The sequence below is a fragment of the Cryptomeria japonica genome, chromosome 3 (assembly GCF_030272615.1).
Source record: "Cryptomeria japonica chromosome 3, Sugi_1.0, whole genome shotgun sequence".
Lineage (NCBI taxonomy): Eukaryota > Viridiplantae > Streptophyta > Pinopsida > Cupressales > Cupressaceae > Cryptomeria > Cryptomeria japonica.
In genome coordinates this window covers 335700528-335726610 of record NC_081407.1, presented here as the reverse complement: position 1 = coordinate 335726610, position 26083 = coordinate 335700528, and the positions used below count along the sequence as shown (strand labels likewise).

The 26083-nt window shown below is 34.9% G+C and overlaps 1 protein-coding gene and 1 long non-coding RNA gene across 2 annotated transcripts; both read left to right on the top strand.

The window, feature by feature from the left end:
- The first annotated feature begins 21789 nt into the window (after positions 1 to 21789).
- On the top strand, positions 21790 to 22996 carry LOC131067209 (protein CYSTEINE-RICH TRANSMEMBRANE MODULE 11). Its single transcript, XM_058002156.2, has 3 exons — positions 21790 to 21983; positions 22494 to 22605; positions 22709 to 22996. Exons 1-3 carry the CDS (start codon positions 21818 to 21820, stop codon positions 22776 to 22778), a joined length of 348 nt encoding a protein of 115 aa, XP_057858139.2. The 5' UTR covers positions 21790 to 21817; the 3' UTR covers positions 22779 to 22996.
- Positions 22997 to 24390: 1394 nt separating this feature from the next.
- Positions 24391 to 25866, top strand: LOC131067196 (uncharacterized). Its single transcript, XR_009111787.2, has 2 exons — positions 24391 to 25516; positions 25620 to 25866. It is a non-coding gene; the product is annotated as an uncharacterized LOC131067196 (long non-coding RNA).
- Positions 25867 to 26083: the final 217 nt, after the last annotated feature.

Below are 26083 nucleotides of genomic sequence, written 5' to 3'. Positions count from 1 at the left end.
AATTGATCATTTGCCTATGTAATCAACAATATGAATATAAACAACAAAAATCTATGATATAAAATATTGTAATCATGGAATATGATGTCATAAAACTTCTAAAATGTCGAATGAACCCTACAAAATTCCTTGTATTCAGTTCATTATTGTGTATTTACTTTATTTGGTGGCTGACCTTTTATAAATTTAAATGAATATTTTCCTATATCAACAATATGAATATAAACAACCAAAATTGACAATATGAATATAAACAACAATATGTGTGTGGTGCAAGAGCACCCTCATGCTCGCAATGGTCAAATTTTGGTTTTCGTGTGCACAAACTGATGTCATGAGCGCATTAGGGTGGGTAGGTTGATGCTAGGCATGCTCCTCTTGTGCATCCCAAAGCATCGGAACATCGAGAGTCATACCCTACCGACGTGATCTCTCAAGTGCCCTGAGTCCAAAAAATGTCAAACTTTGATGGATTGTTCCTTCCAATCCATGATATATATGATTAATCCATTTGAACCTACGAGGTTGCATGAGGCTCCTCTATAATGGCCTATCTCGATTTTTGATGACTCAGAGTCATTTTCAATTGGTAGCATTTTTTTGCCTACTACAAAAACCGTCAGTTGCATGCAATGCAAAGTTGCAAGGTATGCTAAAATTGATTCGTTTCATCATGTGCACAAACTGATGTTAGGAGCATGTTTGAGTGGGAAGGTTTACGCTAGGCATTCTCCTCTCATGCATCCCAAAGTGTCAGAACACTGAGAGTCATACCCTACCGATGCGATCTCTCAAGTGCCCCGAGTCCAAAAAATTGTCAAACTTTGATGAACTATTTATTCCAATCCAGAACACATATGATCAATCCGTTTGAACCTGTAGGGTCGTGTGAGGCTCCTCTACAATGTTCTATCTCATTTTTTGACGATTCAGGGCCATTTTCAATTTGTAGCATTTTTTTGCTTGCTGCAAAAACTGTCAGTTGCATGCAATGCAAAGTTGCAAGATAGACTAGAATTGATTCGGTTCATCCTGTGCACAAAATGACGTCACAAGCACATTAGGGTGGGAAGGTTTACGCTAGGAATTCTCCTCTTTCACATCCCAAAGCGTTAGAACATCGAGACATACCCTACCGATGCGATCTCTCAAGTGCCCTGAGTCCAAAAAAATGTCAACCTTTGATAGACTGTTTCTTCCAATCCATGACACATATGATCTATCCGTCTGAACCTGTGGGGTCACGTGAGGCTCCTCTACAATGTCCTATCTTGGTTTTTGATAACTTAGAGCCATTTTCAATTGGTAGCATTTTTTGCCTACTACAAAAACCGTCAGTTGCATGCAATGCAAAGTTGTAAGATAGGCTAGAATTGTTTCGGTTCATCATGTGGACAAACTGACGTCATGAGTGCATCTAAGTGGGAAGGTTTACGCTAGGAATTCTCCTCTCATGCATCCCAAAGCATTGGAACGTTGAGAGTCATACCCTACCAACGCGATGTACAAGTTGCTTGACAACTTTCTTGACAATTTTTTTGACAATAATAACATTTTTGCTCAAATTGTATCTATGACTCCTATGACCCAATAATGACTCAAATAATTATCCATGATTATACAAGAATCAATAATTCTCATGATTGACCTTATCAATAATGGTCATTATTGACCTTATCACATCACATAAACTCAAAACATAGTCACAAAACATAGACACAAAAAATAGTCACAAAACATTGTCACATATTATTCAAAAATTTGCCTTTAAATATAGTCAAATCAACTCTTGGCTATTTGAATATACAAATTTTTTTCTTAAAAATCATCTCATGGGCTTTTATACAAAATTTGTCATTATAATATGTGCGATTCAGCTCATCGCCATTTTAATATACAAAATTTGGCATCTAAATATGTACAAATCAGCTCATTGCCATTTAAATATACAAAATTATGCCCCTAAAAATGTAAAAATCAGGTCATGGGCATTTACATATACAAAAAAAAAATATAGAACAATTCATCGATGATATATACAAAATTCTCAAAATCATTCTACTCTGAATCGTAGAATCAATCAAGTGAGCCTTCAGGATCGACTCTAACCCGTATTGCGTCAAGTATTGCCTCGTGGTCAGATTCACGAACTTTCCATAAAATCTTGTTATGAGGTCTACCAAGATACTTCATCAAATGAATATTTGTTGCAACAAAAAGGTTAGAGAAATGAATAATATGTCTATGTGTTTCAAAGTCCTTGAACAACCAAACATCAAAATTCTTGATAGGGTATCTCCTAAGCCATGTTCTGTCACGACAACAGACCCTATTGGGTACTCAATACCCTCTCCATCAATGATTGTGGTTGTCAATTTTCTTTTAGGCTCGACACAACAACACAAATAGTAATCCGTTCCTTCTTCATTGTTCTCTTCTGCAACAATTACATACACATGACCTGCATTTTATAAAGTGATAATTAATACCAAAAATAAAGTGTGATGTACAACAAAATGAAACAAAAAGAATAATTGCAAAAAAAAAAAACTCAAAGAATCACCTGAATCCACTAGTAGGTCAGATACATGGTCAAAATCCACTGATGTCTCCCTCTGGCTCAATTGTAGTGCTTTGGGAATTTGATATGTATCGATGGGAACCAATGGTCTACAAGACCATTTGTCAACCCACTTTTGTGATTCACATTCTTCCCACAAACAATACATGCATGAAGAGAAAAAGCATACCATTTGTCTTGTATAAATTACTAGTGAACTTGCATTTGAACTCATAAATGAGTGCATGCCACTCGATCCTGCAACTGTAAAACAATCTAGATAGTTTTCAATGTTAGATTCAGTGATCAACCAAAAATATCTATGAACCATTGACGTACCTGGAATACTTGGACCCATCGTAGAGTTACACCATCGCACAATTGTTTCTGCGTCTATCAACTCAGCACCACCTTCGTACTTTAATTCTTCTCTAGCTAGGGCTCTTTTTACACATGCTCCTACACCATCGTGCTCTCCCTTACCATGTCCAGCCTCAGTGAAATTCCAAAAATATTGTACACCACTTGTCATATGCATCCTTGTCAACCAATAAAATATCCTTGCATTCTTGAATTATGCGGTGCAATTATCTGACCATGTTAAGTGTTGGTTGTATTGTATGTTTCTTTCCTTTAAATTATCATAGAAAAATTTAAGGCATCCTTCTACAAACTTTGATGAATGAGTACGATCATCACTTATGTAGAAGTGATACTCTCTTACAACCTTTCTATCCTCCTCTGTGCTATCATCTCCATGCATGAATTTTATGTGTACAAAAATAAAAAATTGTGTAGAATGGTAATACAAAGATTGTGTTGGGACTCATAAAATTTGAGTCAATTTGAGAGGCCCATTTTAAAATTCTGCTCTGCACTTTCAAATGGCACTTGATGAATCAAGCTGAATCACCTGTTTTGAGGGAATGAAGAATAGAGCCAACAATCCTCCCCTCGCGTGCCTGTGAAACATGGGAAGCAAAGAAGTTCTCAGCAAATGCAAATCGGCTTGTGTAAAACATTTTTACTTGGGTGCCAAATTGGGTTTACAAAAGAAACAAACTTCCAGGCATAATGATTTATCCCACATTGACATGCAAGGGGAATTTTTTGTATTTTAATAAAAATCCGCACCCTTCTATGGTATCAAAGCTTAAGAGATTTTGGCAAGATGTGGCTCATGGCCCAATAGACCCCACATGCATGCATCTTAAGGTGTCTAAATTTTGGGACAGGTTGCTGAAATTTAAAAAAAAAAATATTATGTGACTCTGTTGTGTGAGACCCAGAAATCTAAAAGTGTTTCAGAGTGAATATCAGTGGTTAAATTTTATTCCTCTTTAAAGAGGTGGCGAATTTGTAAGAACGAACCTGAGATTTGGAGGTACTCTTCAAATTTTCAGTCAGAGGTGAAGTGGACAACAACAACAAATATACCTAGGTATTCCTCAAATTTTTACAAGATAACTTTGTTCCTTATAAGGTGAAACAAGTCACCAGGAAAAGGAATTTTGGTTTTAAGGTTACATATTTCATTGAAATAAGTTTCAGTCAGAAATATTGTAAGAAGTGTTGAAGTATGTCAGGTTTTGAAGTTAATGACTGCATGTGTTTTGCAAAGTGTTTATAAAATAATAAGTTGCATTGTCCAAGTAATGGTTCAATAGATGTTTCAAATTTGATGGATCTAGATGTGGTTCCTAGATCTGAAAACCCTTTGTCAAATCTAAAAGAAATTGATAGGGAGATTGAAATATATCTTCAAAAGATACAAGAAAAGTTCATCTTGCTTTTAAGAAAGAAAGTAGGGAAAAGAAAGGTAGAATCATCATATGTCTTTTATGAAAGATTTAGTGCTACATTAAATGAGCTTCCAGATGATGTTAGACCCCATGAGTCTATTTGTATTGAGTTATTCTTAGAGCTTGATGAGCCCGACTCAATTAATTGGTCTACAACCTTGAGAGAAGAAAGTGTTGCACAAATTAAAGAGTGGATAGATGAGATTTAAATGAATAAATCTAAAAATGCACATAATATTGAATACAGTGATAGAGATGAATCTGTGAGTGGAGATGTCTCATATGATGCTGAAGATGATTCTTACTCTTAGCCTGATACTGCAGATGTGTATTCAAAGCAAGAAGAAAATTGTGAAAGTATAAGTTACTATTCAAATAATCATGAGCCTATTGAGGTTTTAGATTTGAATAATATAAATCATCTTGTTATCAGTTTCAATCCACAAAGTGTTTGCAACCAAGGTTATGAAACCATGTTGCAACATATAGCAACACTTTATGAGCAGCATGATAAAGGTTATGATCCAGGTATTAGTTATTGTAATGATGAAATAAATGTGCATAAATACATGAGCACAAAAGATTTAATGCCTACATCAGATTGGGACAATGTTTACAACACAAAAGGTAAAGCCAAGGAAAATGAAAATAAAGGAGAAGGTTCACTAAGTAGTGAACAAATCTTAGAACTCTTAGCTGCTGATCTTCAGAGGTATACATCCAGAAGTGTCCCCAAACTCTCATACCCAACCAGTAAACATTTTGATACTGATAATATTTTTGAGGGTGTGAAGTATGATACATATGCTATTGATTCTTTCCCTAGATTTATTTTGAAAAGTAGACAAGGTGAAAATGCATATGAGGTTGATATATGTGATAATGTGGATTCATATGCTGATATGAATTCAAAATTTGATATACATTGTGTGGATTTTGTTGTTAAAAATAATGACAAATCTGAAGTAATTTTCCTAGATTTGCAAGTGGTAAATGAACCATTGACAAGTGATGAGACATTTTCATGTTTGGAAGAGGCTGATAGGAATTGTGATCAACAAGATATTGAATTGCAGTAATTTTATGAGGAAGTATTCCTCTCTAGTTTGCAAGACAATATTAAGGATGAGTTTTTCCCTTTTGTGCAAACTAATGATCGACATGTGCATGGTGTTCCTAGCTTTCAGAGGGAGTTGGACTAATTTTCATTTGAGCAGGGAAATAATTGTAAAGGGTATGATAGTTAAATGTCATATAGTGATCAACACTCTCAGCATTTGTTTGATTTCCAACTATTTGGTGATTACTAGCATGGTGAGTATCTTTTGTGTGATAAGCTGATGAGAAGTTGTAGAGTTTGTGATTAGGCAGATGACAATGAAAGTTCCAGCTTACCTTCAGTTCATGGAAGTGAGAATCATGTGTTTGATAGAGGTAAGAATTAATTTCAGTTTTGATGGCCAGGGGCCATATGTAAATAAATGGTCTTTGTACAGTTGCTTTGCTTCAGTTGTGTGGTTTTCAATAAGAAACCCCTGTTTTTTAGAAGAAGAGAAGCGATATGTTTTTGGGTGGTCTGCTCTACCAAAGATTCTAGATTCTTGTGTTGATCTTGCAATCAACCATCCCTAGTTAGAGCCACTATTGGGACTCATAAAATTTGAGTCAATTTGAGAGGCCCATTTTAAAATTCTGCTCTACACTTTCAAATGGCACTTGATGAATCAACCCGAATCACTTGGTTTGAGGGCATGAAGAATAGAGCCAACAATCCTCCCCTCATGTGCCTGTGAAACATGGGAAGCAAAGAAGCTTTCAGCAAATGCAAATCAGCCTGTGTAAAGCATTTTTACTTGGGCGCCAAATTGGGTTTACAAAAGAAGAAAACTTCCAGGCATAAGCATTTATCCCACATTGACAGTGCAAGGGGCATTTTTTGTATTTTAATAAAAAGCCGTACACTTCTATGGTGTCAAAGCTTAAGGGATTTTGGCAAGAGGTGGCTTGTGGCCCAGTGGACTCCTCATGTGCGTGCATCTCAAGGTGTCCAAATTTTGGGACAAGCTGGAGAGAAGATTCTCAGGGTCATGCAAATCGAGAAGATCCAATGGTGGATCCGAGGAAGATCAACGGTGGAGTAAAATTCTGGGACTATCAATGACTGTCATTGTACTGTGGTTGTGAAGCACCCAAAATGAATACCCTCACGACATGGTGACCAAATGGTGGGACCTGACAGGATGGCAATGAAGAAGCTAAAGGGCTGAGCAAGTTGGAGGTGATCGAACAGTGATCGCAGTGATCCAACGGTGGTCGCTACGTCGCGATGGGAAACTACTTGTTAGAGTATCTATCATGACTTGGCGACAAGATAGGCCCAGGTTGTGGTGGGTTCGATGAAGGTGAGGCAGTGATCCAATGATGGATGAAGTGGTGGTCACGGGGCAGGTTAGGTGGTGGCCAGCCGGATGCGTAGACAAATCAGGAAGTGACACGTGGCATAAGGGAGCAAGTTAAAGTGATTAAAGGCCGAGCAGATCGCAGATGATCAGATGAAGATTGAGATGATCCGATGGTGGTCGCTAGACCGCGATGGGAAACTGCTTGATGAGTTATCCATCGTGACTAGGCGACAAGGCATGCCCAGGTCCAGTAGAAGGTCCAGCCTAAGGTGACATGGCGGTTAAGGTGGCACCTAGTTGGATCCAAAGGCAAACCAGAGGCTGACACATGGAGGGCTTGACAGAAGGGGTGAGTGGCAAAAAACCAACTCGAGACCTTGTGACCAAAGAAATTTCATTAATAGTCTCCAGCTCGCTAGCATAAAATGCTAACACCCAAAAAACTAGAGACCTCGTGAGTGAGTAGATCCAAAGAAGATCCAATGGTGGTCACAAGGGGAAAGTGCTTGTTAAAATATCCATCGCGACCCAACGACAAAGAAGAGCTTCATTCCGGCAGTGAGTTCGACTATGCTAAGGTGGCAGGACAGGGACTCCGGAGCGAATCAGGGGGTGCCACATGGCGGAGCGCAGAAGGAGGAAAATGGCAAAAGTCAAAGTTAAATCATATAGTCCCGAATTTAGTGCAGAAAATGCAGAAATTTAAATGACTGTTGTGTAGAGAGAGTTTAATTCACTGGCGGGTTATTTTTTACTCAAATATAAAAGTTTTAGATATCGTTGGAAAGCACTCGACCTGTGAAGTATGTTTTTGTAGTCAGTTGTAATACACATCAAATATCTCAAGAGAAGTTTCCTTGGGATTTCAAAAACTTTTTGAGTTTGTCAGAGACGATTTTTTGCAGGCCAAGTGTGTGAGTAGTTAATGCAGAAAGATTTGGGACAATGGTCATTGTCAGATGAAATCCAAAATTCTTCTCTCTTCCTTCTTATTCTATGGTCTTCTCATTTTGTAAGGGTTCTAAAATTTTTTGTGAGCAACGCTCCATATTCTGTGTTTCCAGCTTTGAGTTTTTCTTCCAAAGTTTGTATAGTCTAATGTCTTCTTTCAAGTAATGGAGTCTTGTTCTTGTTGTAGGTGTTTCTAGTTGTAGGTTTATATGTATGTAAGGCATGTATAAATTCACACAAACTTGTCTCTAGAGATATATTTCTTTGTTACAAATTAAATCCTTAAGGAGGCTGGAATTTTTCATCTCAAGGAGATTGTTGTGATCGTTTGTGGGTATTCTTCAAGGAAGAATTTAAACTCTATAATCAATCATAAATAATGGAATATGTATTCAAGATCTGATGATTTCATGGATGAGCTAAGTAATGCATGTATGCAGGAATATTTCAATATGAAGATGGACTTGTAGTAGAGGTTCTCATTTACAGTTTGATGTATGACTCTGTTCCCCTTGGATAAGGCACTGATCTTATAGATTTTGGGGATTCTCAGAGATATCTTAAAAATCAAATATCCATTTACTTTTATGTTTGTAGTTTTAGTTTGTTCCACCTATCTCATGCTTCAATTTAGTTGAGATGTCAATGTAGATCTAGCACATCTGCAATAACCTCCTAGTTGTTTAAGCCTTATGAGATCTATTTGCTTTTATTGATGCTATAATATGTGTGTAATGGGTCTAAGTCAATGCATCAAAGGTACACCCACCTAGGTTTTGCAGAGCAAAGGGTTGAAGCTGAAACAATTCAGACTGCAGTAGATATATTATCTAGTCTGCTACCAGAAACATCTACAACACATCTACCTACACCTATTAGAAAACTTGGTCAGTTAGTTGCAGATGCATCTAATCAAATCAAGTCACTAGAAGATTCTGCTCAACTCTATGCTGAAAAGAGTCACAAGAAGAAGTATGGAGAAAAAATGGAAAAGGATATTGATAGTGGGAAAATGGCTCTTTCGCACAATAAAGATGTGTTGAGTAAAGTTATTGAGATGGGAGGAAAGTATGTTTCTTCCACCTCTAATGTTTATTTATTTTATTCTTACATTTCAAAAAGACAAACAAAAACAGAGCAAGAGCTAGAAAATATATGCACGACATATATCCCAATTTAGGACTCTATATTTGCCTTTAGTAAATCTGTAGATGAGTTACATAACAAGATGGATATCTATGGTAATGAGAAAACAAAGAGACTCTAGTCTCTCAAGGAACTCAAGAGTCTACTCACATCACAAGTAGACATACTTCAGAGAGCCTACTCCAATACAGAAGCTATCTTAGCAACTCCTGAAACCTACACACTGGACTCAATGGAAGAATTCAATTCACAGCTGATGTCTACATTTGAGTATACTGAGAACATGTTGGGATCATGGACCAATGCTTTGTCATAGTTGAACAAGAGATACAATGTTATTTTCATGAAAATTGCTTATGCCTGAACTTTGATTCAAGTTTTTCAGTTATTTGTGTATATGCTAAACACTTTGATACAAATTATATATATATATTTTACTTTTTCAATTTGGCATTGTTTTCAAAAGGGGAGTAGAAATATGTATGTCTTGTTTTGAAAATTTTGTATAATGTATGCATTAAGGGGGAGCATGAGTAAATGTGTAAATTTGTTGTGTATGTACACTTAACGATATTACTATAAAATTTTCTAAGTGTTGCCATCAATGCCAAAGGGGGAGATTGTTGGCTTGATGATGATTGTAATGTATTCATCATTTGTTATCATTGATGAAACACTCTCACACACACATATGATTATATTGATTACCGGTGTAACTTCAATTGTTTACTCTGTCAACCAGTATGTTAGAGGTTATACTAAGAGGTTTATCTCTAACCAGTACTTTGTGTCAACTGGTATGTGCATGAGATACAATATGTGATTACACTAAGTCGACATCAAGATGAAGATCAAGATGGAGATCAAGCAGAGATTCAAGGACAACGGTTCATATGTTTTACTCAAACCGGTATTTGATTGATCCAATTGGTATTCGGTAATTTTGTGATGAGTTACCATATTTCGTGATGAGTTATTAGCACCGACTGCTTGGTGGTAATTTTTGTGATGAGTTATGATCACTTGTCCAGATACACCGCACCTAGGAAATTGTGTTATGATTTCTTAAGACCGACATGAAATCATAGGGTCTATATATTTACATCGCAATGAATTTTTTTAAGAAGTAAAAAAAAAGTGTTATGTTATATGCGAAAGGAAAACGAGTTAAATTGCAGAGTATGCAGAAGAGCAGTGTTGAATATGCTTAGAAGGATCTGATCAAACAAACATTGTGCTACTCAGAACAAATCAAACCATTCTTGTTGTTTTCTAACCATTACAGCAGAATCAAATCCCCTAACTGTGTAAGCTCTAACAAGCTTTAATGTATAAATCCTTTAACAGGGTGATCCATTAGTTTGGATTCAGAAATCCTCCACCGAGGTTACTCCTAATAGGGTACTACCTTTAACAGGGTATAAGCTTCTAATCAAGCTTTGGGATCTCTAACAAGATTCTCTCTTAGCAGAGCACTTTGTAGACCTTAATCGGTCAGTTATCTATTACTGCAGATAGTTAACTTGTGAGTTCCATCTCACCGTAGTTTTTACCTATTTGGGTTTTCCACGTACAAACACTTGTGTTATGGTGGATGCTTTACTTTTTGTGGATGTTGTTATATCATTTTGGATTGCATGCATTGTGTTTAAAAGCTTTGTTAAGTTCATCAACCGGTTAGTGTTTGAAGTAGTTTTATTTTTGGTGTCACTGATTCACCCCTCCCCCTCTCAGTGCTTTTCAAGTCCATCACATATATCATTTTTAACTAGCTCACATCTCTTCAAATCTTTGCCATCTTCAACTCCATATATGAAGTTATCTTGTATTTTCCAAAAGAAAATAGTTTCGTACCAATTTCATGTGTACTCTCCAAATGTACACATCTTGGTAAATGTTGCAAACCATGACATATAGCACAAGAACCTTCCAAAAAAGGCATCTTATAATAAATGCAACCATCATGTCTATTACATAACACACTTGAAATAAATTCTCTTACCAACTTAGGAGGTGCTTGTAAATTGCATTCCTGCAAAACATCGTTAGTGTGCGAAGTAGAACAAATATGACAAAAAATATCATAGTGAATGGAAAATTCAATATGCATCCTACAACAACACGTGGTGTGTACATGATTAATCTTAATATAAAAAGGTTTTTCCATTTCAAAAAATCTTTGAGAAATTCTTATTTGAGGAAACTTTTCAAGGAATCTTTCATAAAATTTTGTTTGAGTCATATCTAAATAGTGTTTGACATTTGGCTCATGATTTGTAAACCCAATTCACCTTCTAACAACATCTCTTTGGTTGGGCTAAACTCTTATGTTGTCATGCCAAAAGTTTTCAATTAATGTTCTTAGTGCATGAACAACCTTGTCTTTGCGTGGTAGTCTACTCGAGAATTCCCAAAGAAAATTATTGTTTGGTTCCTCTATTTTTTCTTGCCTCTGTAATGCTTTACTTAATGTTGTTCTACTAATGTTTAATGACTTATTTTTTTTGCTTATCAAACGATCTTTTTTTATTTCTTGCTCATTATGGTTGATGCAATGACACGTCAAGTAGCATTATAATCTTTAGTATGAGATTTTGAACCAATAGATTGATATGCATCAAATATATTTTTCACAATAGTTCTTTCGCTGTTACTTTCAGATGATCTCAGGCCTAGAATTTTCACTCTCTAAAATTCAAATTTTTAATCATTTGAACAATTAATTGACATCTTGTGATTTGATTTAAGTTTTCAAAATAGTTTTGCCATATTCTTTTAATCATTCTCCTACAAGTTAGTTCATTCATTTTATTGGGCATTGGCTTCAATATAATCTCATCAATGCCAATTACATACTTTGGTTTCCTATGAATGATTCTAGATGTTAACATCGCTGCATTGTGTAAATTCAATTCATCAAATAGAGCATGTGTATGTTCATCATTTAATTGATTATTCAATGTGGTATCTTCTTCAATTGCATTAGGTTCATATGGTAAATCAAATGTCTCTTCTTCAATTGCCTTAGGCACATTATGCTAGGTAAATTGAATTGAGATGTTGAGGATGACATATCTTCTTCTCCCATTGTTCTTATGTCACATAATTTCTTCATACGCTCTCTTTGTCTTTCCTTTTCAGCCTATCATTGTTCCATCATTCCTCACTTGTTCTTTCCCATGGTTGATATCGGTTCTCCTAAATAGAATCATATTACATATATATGTAAACAAAACTTCATAAACAAACAAATAACCATAAATATGCATCTTATCATTATTTTTTTGAATCAAAACTATTAAACAATCACAATAATATTGACAAAACTAATAAGAACAACAATTCAATCATTTGAAATCATGTAAAAACAAAAATTCACTTACTTCGATATATAAAACAGTGATAGAAGTGCAGATACAGTTCCAGTGGGGCCTTCAACAACCTCAAAAACTTATTTTGAGGTTGTTTAGGCTCTTATACAAATAACACTATGTCTAAGTACCCCGTATGCGGTATATTATTAGCCGCGTGCGCGCTGTTAGTCCCTAAAATGTTGGCAAGCCCAACGATATATTTTTTTTCACCCTGTATGCGCTTAGAACTCATAATTAGTAGAGAGAGAGAGAGAGAGAGAGAGAGAGAGAGAGAGAGAGAGAGAGAGAGAGAGAGAGAGAGAGAGAGAGAGAGAGAGAGAGAGAGAGAGAGAGAGAGAGATGGGGTATGGAGGAAGGGAGAAGGGGAGAGAGGGAGAGAGAGGTAGAGGGAGGGATAGAGAGAGGGATAGGAAGAGATAGTGGGGGAGAGAGAGAGAGAGAGAGAGAGAGAGAGAGAGAGAGAGAGAGAGAGAGAGAGAGAGAGAGAGAGAGAGAGAGATGGTGCAGGAGCACATCCTGTGACATGGAGGCACATGAAGCCATTTTGGTATAGAACATGGATTCAAGGGTCTAAAGGACCTAAAAATGATATAATAAAGCCTATTAAGGCATTTGAATGTAATAGGAAGAATGAAATGAGTTTTGAGTGCAAATGGATCTAATAGGGGTCAATAAGTCTTAATATGTAAAAATGGCACAAAGGATGCCTAATGAGTTTAATTAGGTTGTGTTGAGTCATTTTGATTTAATAAGGCTCAAATAAAGCCTTTGGTGTTGATAAATTGGTTTTAAGAGTATTATGTCTAATATTGCCAAATTCAAATTTGAAACCCAATGGTTAGTTAGCCAAACAAGAGGTTTAGATGTTTTTTAAGGGGAAAGGTGGTTATGGTCAATTTGGGAAGGTTTATGATATGCTACATGACCTGGAGAAGTAAGATTGAAGTTTGCGAAGGAATCTCAGTTGCATTGTATGGACTGATCTCTTTGAATACACAAATCTGAAAATTACTTGCAAGTTTGGGATTATTTTCTTTCATTTTTGGATTGGTAATGGATTACTGGTGATTCCTTTAAATGTTTTTGAGAATTTGAATCCATTTTGAAGGTTTTTTACATCTGTTTTGAATAATTTATTTTGACTGTCCCAAAGAACATTGTTGTAGGTGCACATTTTATGTTATTTTGGTGTCAAAATGATAAGTTAGGGCTCATTCCTCTTTATTTCATTGTTGTCACTTAAGGAATGAAACCCTTTAAATTTATTTTAATTTAACCCAATGACAAGAATGCAGGGAAAAGAGATTGAATAGGTGATCATCATGAAAAGTGACTATTTGTTAGAAAAAAAGCATGAAAATGGAGGCATGGGTATAGCAGCAGAAGAAGTAGCTTAAAAAGGTGGTGTTTTTTATGTTGGAAGATGTTTTTGGGGGTTTAATACAAGGTGAAATGACCCTTGGTTGAGTCTGGAAGTAAATGGAGGAGTAGTTTTGAGAAAGCCCTATGTTAGAAAGCCTAAAAAGGAGGGTTTAGTATCTAACCTATCAAATGAGTGTGTCTTGCCTTGAAACCTGGAAAGTCCATTGTTTTGAAACATTTTTCAAGAATTATTTTTTGGTTTGGAGTTGTGGTCGTACCTTTTGTTGTTACTTGCTTTGGAAAAGAGAGCTAATTGGACGTAGTTGGTGTGTAGGAGGGTGCTGGTCTAAGTATTTTGTCGAAAAGAACCATAGTTTATTTTCACATATGTTATGTAACTTCCAAAAGGGTATTTGGAAGTCTAATTTTTTTTATAAGTATTTTGGGAAAAAATTGAATTAAGTCTGAAAAACCGACCTGGCAGGGCTACTAGGATAAGACCTAGGTTGCACTCGGGTAAAAGGGTTTTGTGTAAAATAAGAAAATGGATATGTGTTGGTTGCTGAGCCAAGTTTTTTGGGGCATGTGAAGACCCTAGGTGATGTTATTTTGATTTATTAAGCTGGTAATCCAAAATTGAGTTCTTTGGTGAAGGAGAAGACTAGAAAACCTTGAGGGATTCTAAGGTCAAGTTGTGAAAACAACAAGTGTTGCCTATTGGGGTTTTTGTAGACCAGTTTCCTCTGCATCATAGCAAGAGAGAGAGAGAGAGAGAGAGAGAGAGAGAGAGAGAGAGAGAGAGAGAGAGAGAGAGAGAGAGAGAGAGAGAGAGAGAGAGAGAGAGAGAGAGAGAGAGGGGATAGGGAGATGATACACATACATACACACATACCCCCCTTTTTGACCACCATCTTTGTGCACTTACCTAGGTGATGGTTGTTGATGCATTGTGTTGTCACATATATCAGTCTTATATTTCATTCCTAGTTGCTATTTATGCAAGTGTCCAGTAATGTATATGTGTAGCGTCCTAAAATTGCGACACTTGCAATTTCGACCGCATTTGGGTCTTCACGATGGCGACGCAACACTGAACCTGAATGGAGACCCCGAAACCTGATTATGACACCAAAAACTGCATTTTCTTGCACCCTGGCCTGAACCTCCTTTGCACCCTGCTGTCCCGGGAGGTGGGACCAAAGCGCCCAGCGCCCTGGTCCCCCAGGACCATGGCGCCCAGCGCCCTGGTCCCCCAGGACCATGGCGCCCAGCGCCCTGGTCCCCCAGGACCATGGCGCCCAGCGCCCTGGTCCCCCAGGACCATGGCGCCCAGCGCCCTGGTCCCTAGGTCCTATTTTGGGCCCGGTCTCTTTTGGACTTCGGGTCTTTATGTTTGCAAATTGGAAAATTATCTTTCCTGGTCGGCCTAAGGTCGGGAAAATCAGTCTATCAGCCCTAAATGACAAGTATATAAACTACACTTTCCTCTCTCATTTGGATAGATACATACATGAGGGAAAAAGCGTGGAAACTATACTCAAGCATTCAAGCATTCAAGCATTCCTTCAAGCAATTGATCATTCTAAGTCTCCATTCAAGGCTAAGTGTTGCATTCAAGACAAGGATTCAACCATTGAAGAGGAGATCACACACAACACATTACATGCTACAACATACAACATACAACAAACAACAACATCTATACCTTCGCACATAAGGATACAAACATCCTTACAACAAGGTACTAGTACTTGTTTTACATTACATTTACAGCAATTTCTCATTTCTTGGTTAATTCCAAAACCGGGGTTTGACCTAAAGGCAAACCCCTAATCCCTAACCCCCCAATCGTCTTCGCTTTTCTGTGTGTAGGTTGCAGGTACGCGGCTGAAATTGAAGATCTGGAATCCTTGTGCAGAGACGAACAGATCCCCATTCATTTCGCGGATTTTTCGGAGGACCGTGTGCATGCCGGGCGCCATCCTCCCGTCAACTTTTGCTCAAATTTGCAGGACAGCGCCGTCTTGACATTTTACTACTAATTCCAGGTCCGCAGCTTCATATCATATCCCTATCTTAGTTTATATGCGAATCTTTATCACTTTCTATGCATTCCTAGCTCAATTCTTCTATCGACATTCTTTACAAAAGAGGGTAGCCTTGCTGTCTTAATCCTTGAAACGCATTTAGCATCCAATCTTGCATTGTGTGGGATTGGATCTTGTGGGTTTCAACCCCTCTTTTGAATGTAAAGTCCCTCCTAAGTGAAAACCATCAACCCTAGAGTGAATCTCCCTTCTCTCTCCTTGGAGTTGGAAGAGGGGAGAGCAACTAGGGTTCGATCGCGATTTTCCGCTTTACAATATGATCTAGGACTAGATGTTCAGAAGTTATCATGTTGCATAGTACTAATGTTTTGCATACATAAGTTGCTTTTAGTAGGTTACAATATAGGAAATTTCAATATGTAGTCCACTCTATTTAATGCTCCAGTGGAATAATGTTTTGCAACCTTCTAAATTATGAAGATGATGAAGTGTAAATTTGGATATAATTTTTATTATATGTGAATGATGCACTATCAAGTGTGCAGGTTCCCTGTTCCTCAAATGATGAGGTTAGTTGTTGCTATTTTCTTATAGTAAGACAATCTTCTAGACTGGTCTGAAAATTACCTAGTCGCTTCCAGATATGTGGATCCAAGGGTTGTGATTTGGAGGACATGTTCATTTGGTTTGTTTAGTATTCTAGTTCAACTTTTAAGTGTTGGTTTTGACATGCAAGTTAGTTATGTTGGTATGTGCTTGACATGCTTTGTTATGTTGATGAGTCTCAGTTGATCTATCTTGTTCGAATTATATTCTTTTGGTTTGCATATACTTTGGAGGATGAGTTAGATTGTTGATATGGATCTCACCATGTCGTGTGGTGATCCACACTTAGTAATTTGCATTGGAAGATGTTTTTGGGCTCACCGATTGATGTGTTTCATTATATTTCTACATGTTTCATTTGGCACTGACCTTGTAGATTATGGTGGCATGTGTGGTTCACTAAAATATACTTTAATGAATATATTATGAGGTGTTTGGGTCCCATTTATCTCCTAGAGAGGACCAATGTAATTATTTTAGGTCCAGATGATCTAAATTTTGTAATATTGCTTATTATGTCTTGGCAGACCTAATTGAGGGTTTTGATGAAGAAATTTGTATATAATAATGTATGGTTGTATGTGTTAATGAGCGTTAATCATTGTAAATTAGATGAGAATAATATTCAAGCAGATTTTGTGTTGGTGATGTGCGAAAGTCAATTGAGAAGTTCCTTGATAGTAATATCTTCAGAACAACAATGATCAGAGATAGTATTTGTGATCAGATGTGTTTTTTAAGATATTGTTAACTTGACACCAAGGTTCAAGGTCAATTTCATGATCAGAAGATCTTTTACTCATTTTAGTTTCAACTATTTCTATTTTCTATTAGTGGATAGTGAGTCTGCTAGTAGACTTCCATATCTTTCCTTGAGATAATGCATCTTAATTCTACAAGTCTCTTTGTATCTTGCCTAAGGTTGTGCTCCTTATAATTGCAAGTCCATTGAGTTCATATTGCTCCTTGGCAGTGGGCATAAAACCTTGTAATCAACTTTATTATATTGTGAGTGTGATTCTCATAGTGGTTTTTTCCTTATAGAGTTTTTTCACATAAATTTGGTGTTCTTTTGTTGATTGTGCTTTGCAATTATATTATAAGGTTAATAGTTATATAGATTTGAAAAGAATTGATCCATACTGATTCAAACCCCTCCTCCCTAGTCCTACGGTGTGTTTAACATGAGAAACCTCTATTATATGAAGATGTAATAAAACTTGTTTAGTAGAGTTGAGAATAAAATCATGTAAATCCATGAGGGATCCAAGGGGATTGAGATGGTAGCTTGTGATAATCCTAGATGATCCGGTTAATACTGAGAGGGGGGTGAATCAGTATTAAGAAAAACTAAAACTTTCAACACCAAAACAAACTTATCTCAGATATGAAAACATCAAACACTTAAACCAAATCTTCATAACAAATTTCCTTATCATATCTAGATAATCATTTCTTCTTATACAAACTTATTAATCATATCAGCCATCAATTCAATATCAGATCAACAAACACAGTTACCAACTTATTAATTGATCAGAGTGCTTCATCAATCATATAATCATCAATACCGCTAACCACTTTAAGATCTCTGGTAAAAAAACATAAGCTATCTTTACCAGTTATTAGAAATAAAACATGAACATCACAAGAAAAGCATACCACACAAGAACACCATGTTTTTCATGTGGAAACCCAAATAGGGAAAAACCATGGTGGGAATTGGTACCCACAAATATTTTGCACTCTTTCATAATGCACCCTATTAGGAGCCAAGCTCGGTAAGAAGCTTACAATGATGCCCTATTAGGAGAAGACCCTGTTAGGAGTCACCCGATTAAGGGATTTACCTCAGCCCTATTAGAAGCTTTGATCTGTTAGGATCAACCACGCAAGAGGATTTAGAACTTAGATATTGAGTTACCCTGTTAGGGGATTTTACAATGTGAGGCATGTTAGGACCTATCCGATTAAGAGATTTTAGCTGTTGTAATTGTTAGAGAACAACAGTGAATGATCTGTGTATAGCACTCTATTGCTTTCTTGATTAGATCCAATTAAGTTCTATGTTCGCATCTCTCTGGCATATCTTCTTACACACACTGGTTTGACTTCTCACAGTTCTCAAAATCGCCGACACTCCAAAACATCAACCTTGTCGAGATTAATAACTTTTACAACTAGGTTGACATCAAAACCCTAAGACTTACTACATAGATCATCACATATCTTTACAAAGTTCATTACAGATCATCAAAGGGATCATTACAATCTATTACAAATCAATATCGACCATTGAATGATCATAAATCATCATAGCATGTCGATCTGGTACAAAGTCAAACCCTTAGCACATTCCATTAAGAACTTTGCACATTCCCAAGAAATTCATTCTCTAAACACGCTAAAACATCTTTCAAACTCATCACGTGGTTTGTGTCGTGTTATCATCAACACGTGAACTTGATGTAGATCACCGCCAAACCAAAATCATTGCCGGTTAAGAGAATTCTTTATTGGTCCTTAAACCCTTCTTAAACCCTAGAAAAAATTCATCAAAAATTTAAAACATGCCTTCCAATAACCATCATAGGATGTGGTTCTGGTTACATACTCAAATCCATCATAAAAGCTTACATACTCAAATCCATCATAAAAGCTTATGTTTGAAACCACAAGTCACCAAACATCGCCAATCACCCGATTCCATCAAAACTTATCTGCTTTACCGGTTAAGGTCCTAATTCATAGTCTTGCCGGTAAACTTTGTCAAACTGTCAAACTCTTACTCTGGTAGACCAAATCACTTATCCAACAAGTCAATCACTGAAAACCAACTGTAAACATCAATAAAGATCAGTTAAACCTAGTTGACATCAATGACAATATAAATAACTGATCATGTCATCTTCCTCTACCGGTATAGTCATCCACCATCATTTCATCTTCATTAGTTATGCCAAATATGCCAACAATCTCCCCCTTTGGCATTGATGGCAACACTAAATATCAACATACTCAACTCATATTGTTTCGCTTTATTCTGGACCTTCTCTGCAACTCTTGTCTTCTTTGTTGTACCTCATCTATCGGTTACACTTATTCTACTCCAATTAACCATATGTCTTCTCTTAATCATATTTCTTCTCCCCCTTTGACAATAATGCCAAAGGTGCATAAGCATCACAAATCATCAAGTCTGTTGCAGTTGTTGTCTTCAACATGTCTGCAAACACATCTAAGCTGCTCCCCTTGTGGAGTATCCTGCATCTCATCAATCCAAAGTGAAAAATAGTCATGAAACCCACTGGATTGATGCATCCTGCATTCTAGTTTTATTTGAGTAGACCCTTAATTTACCTCTGAGATACTCAAAGGTTGTCTTTGGCAATGGTTTTGTGAAAATATCTGCTAGTTGCTCTTTGCTTGTCACATACTCCATGCAGACTTGTTTTTCCTGTACTCTTTCCCTTAGAAAATGATATTTTAATTCTATGTGCTTTGTTCTTACATGTAACATGAGATTTTTCGAAATATTTATTGCACTAGTATTATCATAGTAAATAGTTACCGATTTAGACATATGAAATTTGAATCCTTCAAGCACACGTCTCATCTAGATTGCTTGTGTGCAATTCATTGATGCTGCAACATACTCTGTCTCTGCTGTTGACTAAGAAACACAAGTTTTCTTCTTACTTGTCCAAGCAACCGATCTACCTCCAAGAAGAAAATCTCCACCGGTAGTGCTTTTCTGGTCATCTACATTGTCTGCCCAATCTGCATCAATAAACACATCCAAAGAGAAATTTCCTTTATAAGGATACAACAAACCATAATCTACTGTGCCTTTTAGGTACCAGAATATCCTTTTGACCACTACCAAGTGAGTCTCCTTGGGATCCTTTTGAAATCTAGCAACCAATCCAACAACATGTGTAATATCCGGTCTGCTATGAATGACATAATGCAATTTGCCAATCATAGACCTGTATTCTTTCTCATCCATAGATGGTGAGTCACCTTGCTTAGACAACTTGCAACCTGTCACCATTGGAGTACCAATCGGTTTACAATCTTCCATGCCAAATGTTTTCAACACCTCTTTGACATACTTACTCTGACAGAAAAAAATTCCACCATCCAACTGTTGGACCTGCAATTCAATAAAAAAATTAATCTCTCCAATAAGAGACATCTCAAATTCCTTTTTCATCTCCTCAACAAAATCCATGCATAAGTCATCATTACCACCATTGTTTATAGACAATGCTTATATTTACTATATAGCTCTATGTATTTTTGTAAGCAAGTTGCATTTCATTATATGTAACAAATAAATTATGATATTTTTGTATCTGTGACCTCCATTATATGCATTATAGAACATGGTATGTGTCAATTGCTTTAACTATCTTTCATTAGATCCCTTGATCTGTATTATTTCATCTTATTAACACCTTTATCATTTGCTTAGTCTAACCTCTTTGATGGTTGGCCACCTTATTGTCCTTGTCATCATTAGCATGTTTTTAGTACCCAATTTCTAGTTTTCCTCTACGTTTAGCCAAATGCCTTTGATTTTTTACCCAGGTTACTACCACACTTCCTCTCCTTAGTTTCTTTTAGGTGGTAGATCTTTATAGATCTCTCTCCCAAAATAAATGATTTCATGCCTTTTACCTATTCCTTTCACATATTATGATATGATAGATACATGAGATATACATTACATTTCATATATATGTTTGTTTTTTAGTATATGTATTTTATTTCTCATATTTCTTTCATATATTAGATATATATAAAGATAAACGCAAGTGAATACAAAATAGACCATTAACTAAATAAAATATAACAAAAATATATTCTTCATTGATATAATATTACATTCAAGACATTTCAATAAAATATACATAAAACTTAATAACAAATATACAAACTTCCATTACACATTCTTATACACCTCATTTCACATCAATAAATAAATATACAACTTTCCCCATCATATATTCTTATACACCTAATTTGACATCATTGCCTAAATTTTTCCCAATATTCCATTAGACCAAAGAAAGGTAATTGAAATAATGTGCTTTAATGTGGGGAAATGGAATAAATTTGAGGGCCCTACTAAAGCACTGGAATTTCCAAAGCGATAGAATAACTTAGTGCAAAAGATAACTAAATTGCTTTATATTCCAAAACTATAGTAGTTAAATTAATTAATGTCAAAGGAAGGAACAAAGTATTGGTACTTGAATAAATTAAATGTCAAAGGAAGGAACAAAGAAATTTCATTTAAAAAAAGCAAAAGACAAAGTGAAAAGATTTCATTTAAAAAAAAGCAAAAGACAAAGTGAAAAACTTAGTCGGATTATTATGAGACAAATCTTCCACGAAAAAACACTATATCAACTCGAACTCTGCAAGAATATTCACACGTGTGAGAATCAATTCTTCCGGAAAGTAAAGTTGAATACATATCTGTAGTTTAATCCATTTTCCTTCATTTTGGCGCTAAGAAAGGAATCGCATAATAATCCTTTTCGCGCTGTTGAGCTTTATGCTTTATAAATTTCTACTGCTTTGCCAGGGTAAGGTCATCAGTTCGAATCGCAAGAGAGGTTCTGTTGCAGAACTAATTTTTTTGCTCAAGTTTGAGAGACTTCGGAAGAGATTTTCGTTAAGCATGTCGGACCCTAAATATTCATATCCATATCCAGCACAAGGTACACAATAAAAGATCGATCATTTAAATCTCAAATCTACTCAAAAACTGTGTTTTTGAAATTTTTGCAGTTCAGGATAGATTTAAGTCAATCATTTCTAAATTTGACTCTGTGTTTGAGATATTTAAAGTTTTAACAATTCTGAGTAGATTAAATTAATCATTTGTGAGTAGATTAAATTAATCATTTTTGAATTTGACTCTGTGTTTTAAATGTATGAACAGTAAATTAATCATCTCTAGATTTTAAAGCGTGAAACGAATTATTTCTAAATTTGACTGTGTTTGACATAAATTTCTGAATTTGACTGTGTTTGACATAAAATTCTTTAAATGTATGAAGTTTTCACAGTAAATTAATCATCTCTAGATTTTAAAGCATGAAATTTTCATTTCTAAATTTGACTCTTGTTTAATTTTTTCATCATCTCATCACAATGAGAACTAGAAAAGAAAAAAGTTTAAAAAAGCTATAAAATTCTTTATTTTGTTTTGGTTTGTGTGTTTGCAGGGTATCCACAGCCAGGGCAGCAGGGATATTATCAACCGCAGCCGCCTGTGATGGCTCCGCCGCAGTATACGCAGGCTCCGCCTCGAAAAGAGCCAGGGTTTCTTGAAGGATGGTATGAAAATTTTCATTTCAATCTTGTTTGAAGATTATTTTTATGTAAACTAGGGTTTGATAAATGTTTGAAATTTGTTATCTTTTAAAAACAATATTTGCAGTTTGGCTGCTCTGTGTTGCTGCTGCCTACTGGACGAGTGCTGTTGTGATCCCACTGTCATATTTAGTTAGCGGTTGAAGGATTTCATCTAAATTTTCTTCCACAAGGAAGAATGGATTTCTCAATCAAAATCTGCAGCATCTGAAAAGAAAGCTTCATATCTATTTTTAGATTAGCACGCATATTAATTTAATCGGTCAAATGTAGTGAAGAAGTTGAATAAATGATACATCTATATATGGTATTGGTTTTGGTGTTCTGAGATGAATAAAGGAGGAGAAATTATGTAGTTTTTGTCTGGTAATTGTGTCCTTGTACTGTAAGGAGAAATTGTACAGTTCTGTATGTTAATCTTGTTTACGTGTGTTCTGGCGTTATGTTCACACGTGTGCTCCACCGCCAGAGAATACAATGATCGGTTTCTGATATATAATGAGTCATGTTACTTTACCTTTTGAATTAATGTTTATTTACAGTTTCTAATTAGACCTTTCAATGGCTTAACTCCGGTTTGAATTTTATTAATCAATATTTTGTATATAATATATCTCCCATGGCTGTTTTATGGAAATTAAATAAATATTAAAAAAATAAGTGATTTATGTCTATTGTGTACAGAAAAATTTAAAATAATATTTTCTTGTTCTTTTCTTCCTTGTAGTTTGTAGCTGGTATATAAAATTAAATCAATTCATTCACTATTTATCTTAAATACAAATTTATGATTTTTTATTGATCTTTTTATTTATGTAATGGCAAATTTATATTGCCAATAATAAAATAAAATAGAATTATAAATCAATAAATAGCAACCATTATTTTTTTAAACTCATTAAAAAATTATTATTAAGTTTTTGAATTAATATTGAAAATATTCATGATAATTTTGTTTTAATAAGCTTATTTTATCTATTGTTGCTTTTGTGTAAATATCTTTTCTATCATTTATATTCTCTTTTCTATATTTATATAGAACGACAATTATTTCTTTAATAAATTTATATCAAATGTCTAGAATATATTTTGATAAAATAATATTTTATCCTATATTTTATATAGATATTCTTATAAGAATTTATTTACTTCTCACTTTTTATTATTAATCTTACAAATTAATGCATGATTTAATTTGTCAGAAACATCATCATGTGAATTAATTTTAAATATTAATTAATTGAGAAGATTCTATTAATTAATTAATCTAATTATAATCTATCATCACATCATAATTAATTTTTAATTAAATTTATGTACATGATTAAATAATTAATTAATTAATTATGTTCTCATCATTCTATGAGTAATTCTATAGACAAATGATTATATATTTTTCTCATTTCTTAATTAATGTATATTATTAATTAATTAATTTTTGAAATTGAATCTTTATACACACAGTTAATTATCTTCTCATTATTTATTTTTTTCGGTTCAAATAATATGCATTATTAATTCCTTGTATTTGTATATTTTTTAAAATCAAATAAATAAAAAGTCATATAAAAAAAATTTAAAGATGAAAATCAAATTATTTTAATTATAAATCAAGTGAATAAATTATTAACCATTATTTTTTCATTCAAAAAATTACAAATCTATCTCTTCTTTTCATAAATTAAGAAATTTTGGAAAATCCAATCTAGAAAATCTTGATCAATTTGTAAATAATCTTAGAATATCTCTTATTTTATTCAAAAATTAAATTGTATTGAAGTATACATTGCATAGATTTTGTATAGTAATTGTAGCGACATGAATTGTATCTGCATACAATTTCGTCTTCGCCTATACCTCAATTTGGCATTCTATCTTTCAATGCCTAATGTCTACTTTGATTCTATTCACACCTTCCAAAAATTTGTATTTACAACTCCCTTTTTGGATCCTATTCAAATATGAGTCCTGATTAATAGGACTAGGGTGCCCTCACTGCTTGGATCCTCCTAATCAAGACCCAAATTTGGTCCCAGCATCAACAATCACTTCAATTGGGTGGGAATTTAAGTCCTACATTGGCCTACTCTCGCCTGTAGCTCCCACTACCCTGGTCTTGAGAGAGGATTTTCCTCTCTGCTCAAAAGTTGTAGGACCAAGTTGCCCTACCCTCCTAGTCCCGACAATTTGGCCCAAATTTTCAGCTATAAGTTCTAATCCATTTTCCCTTTTTAGGTCTTTGTTTGTGACTCTATGTGAAGTTTGGAACATTTTGTTATCATTGTTTTGCTCTTAATCAAATAGACAAATCTAATCAGAATCTCAACCCTCTTCTCTAATTGTATTGAGGCTAGATCTATTGAGTTTACATTCCTCTTTTACATGTAAGGTTGATCTTGTGAAATTGGTAGTTTTTATTTTACTCTTTTAATTAATGAAACCTTAATTTTATCACCTTACATTTTGGTTACATTTTGGTGAACTTGATGTGCCTCATGCTTATTTCTAATTTTCATTCTCAGATCTGATTTGTATGTACTTAAACATTCATATGAGTGATCATAAAAACCCTAATTTATTCCTCTAAAATTATTTGACATAAAATTCTTTAAATTTATGAAATTTTCAGAGTAAATTAATCATCTGTATGTTTTAACGCATGAAAATTTTACAGTTCATCAAATAATTTATAGAAAAAGAAAAAATTAAAAAAGAACTATAAAATTCTTTATTTTGTTTCGGTATGTGTGTTTGCAGGGTATCCACAGCCAGGTTACCGGCAACAGGGATATTATCAACCGCAGCCGCCTATGATGGCGCCGCCACAGTATACACAGGCTCCACCTCGAAAGGTGCCAGCGTTTCTTGAAGTATGGTATGGAAATTTTCATTTCAATCTTGTTTGAGGGTTATTTTTACGGAAACTAGGGTTTGATAAATGTTTGAAATTTGTGATCTTTAAATTTTCTTTTTTGCAGTCTGGCTGCTCTTTGTTGCTGCTGCCTGCTGGACGAGTGCTGTTGTGTTCTTTAGTTAGCGCTTGAAGAACTTCATCTAAATTTTCTTCCACAAAAAAAACAGGGACATCTCAAAAAAAAATCTGCAGCATCTGAAAGAAAGCTTCAGTATCTATTTTTATATAAAAAAGTCTATCAATTTAATTCGTTGAATGTATAGAAATAGTTGAAGAAGGGATATATATATGGGGTTTTAGTTTTGCTGTTCTGAGATGAATACTGAAGAAGAAATTATGCAATTCTGTATGTTAAACGTGTTTACACGTGTGTTACACCGCTAAAGAATACAATGATCTATTTCTGATATAATATGAGTTAACGCTGTTACTTTTAGTATCTTTTGAGTTAACGCTGTTACTTTTAGTATCTTTTGAGTTAATACTGAGTTTATTTACAGTTTCTAATTATCCCTTGGAATGGCTTTA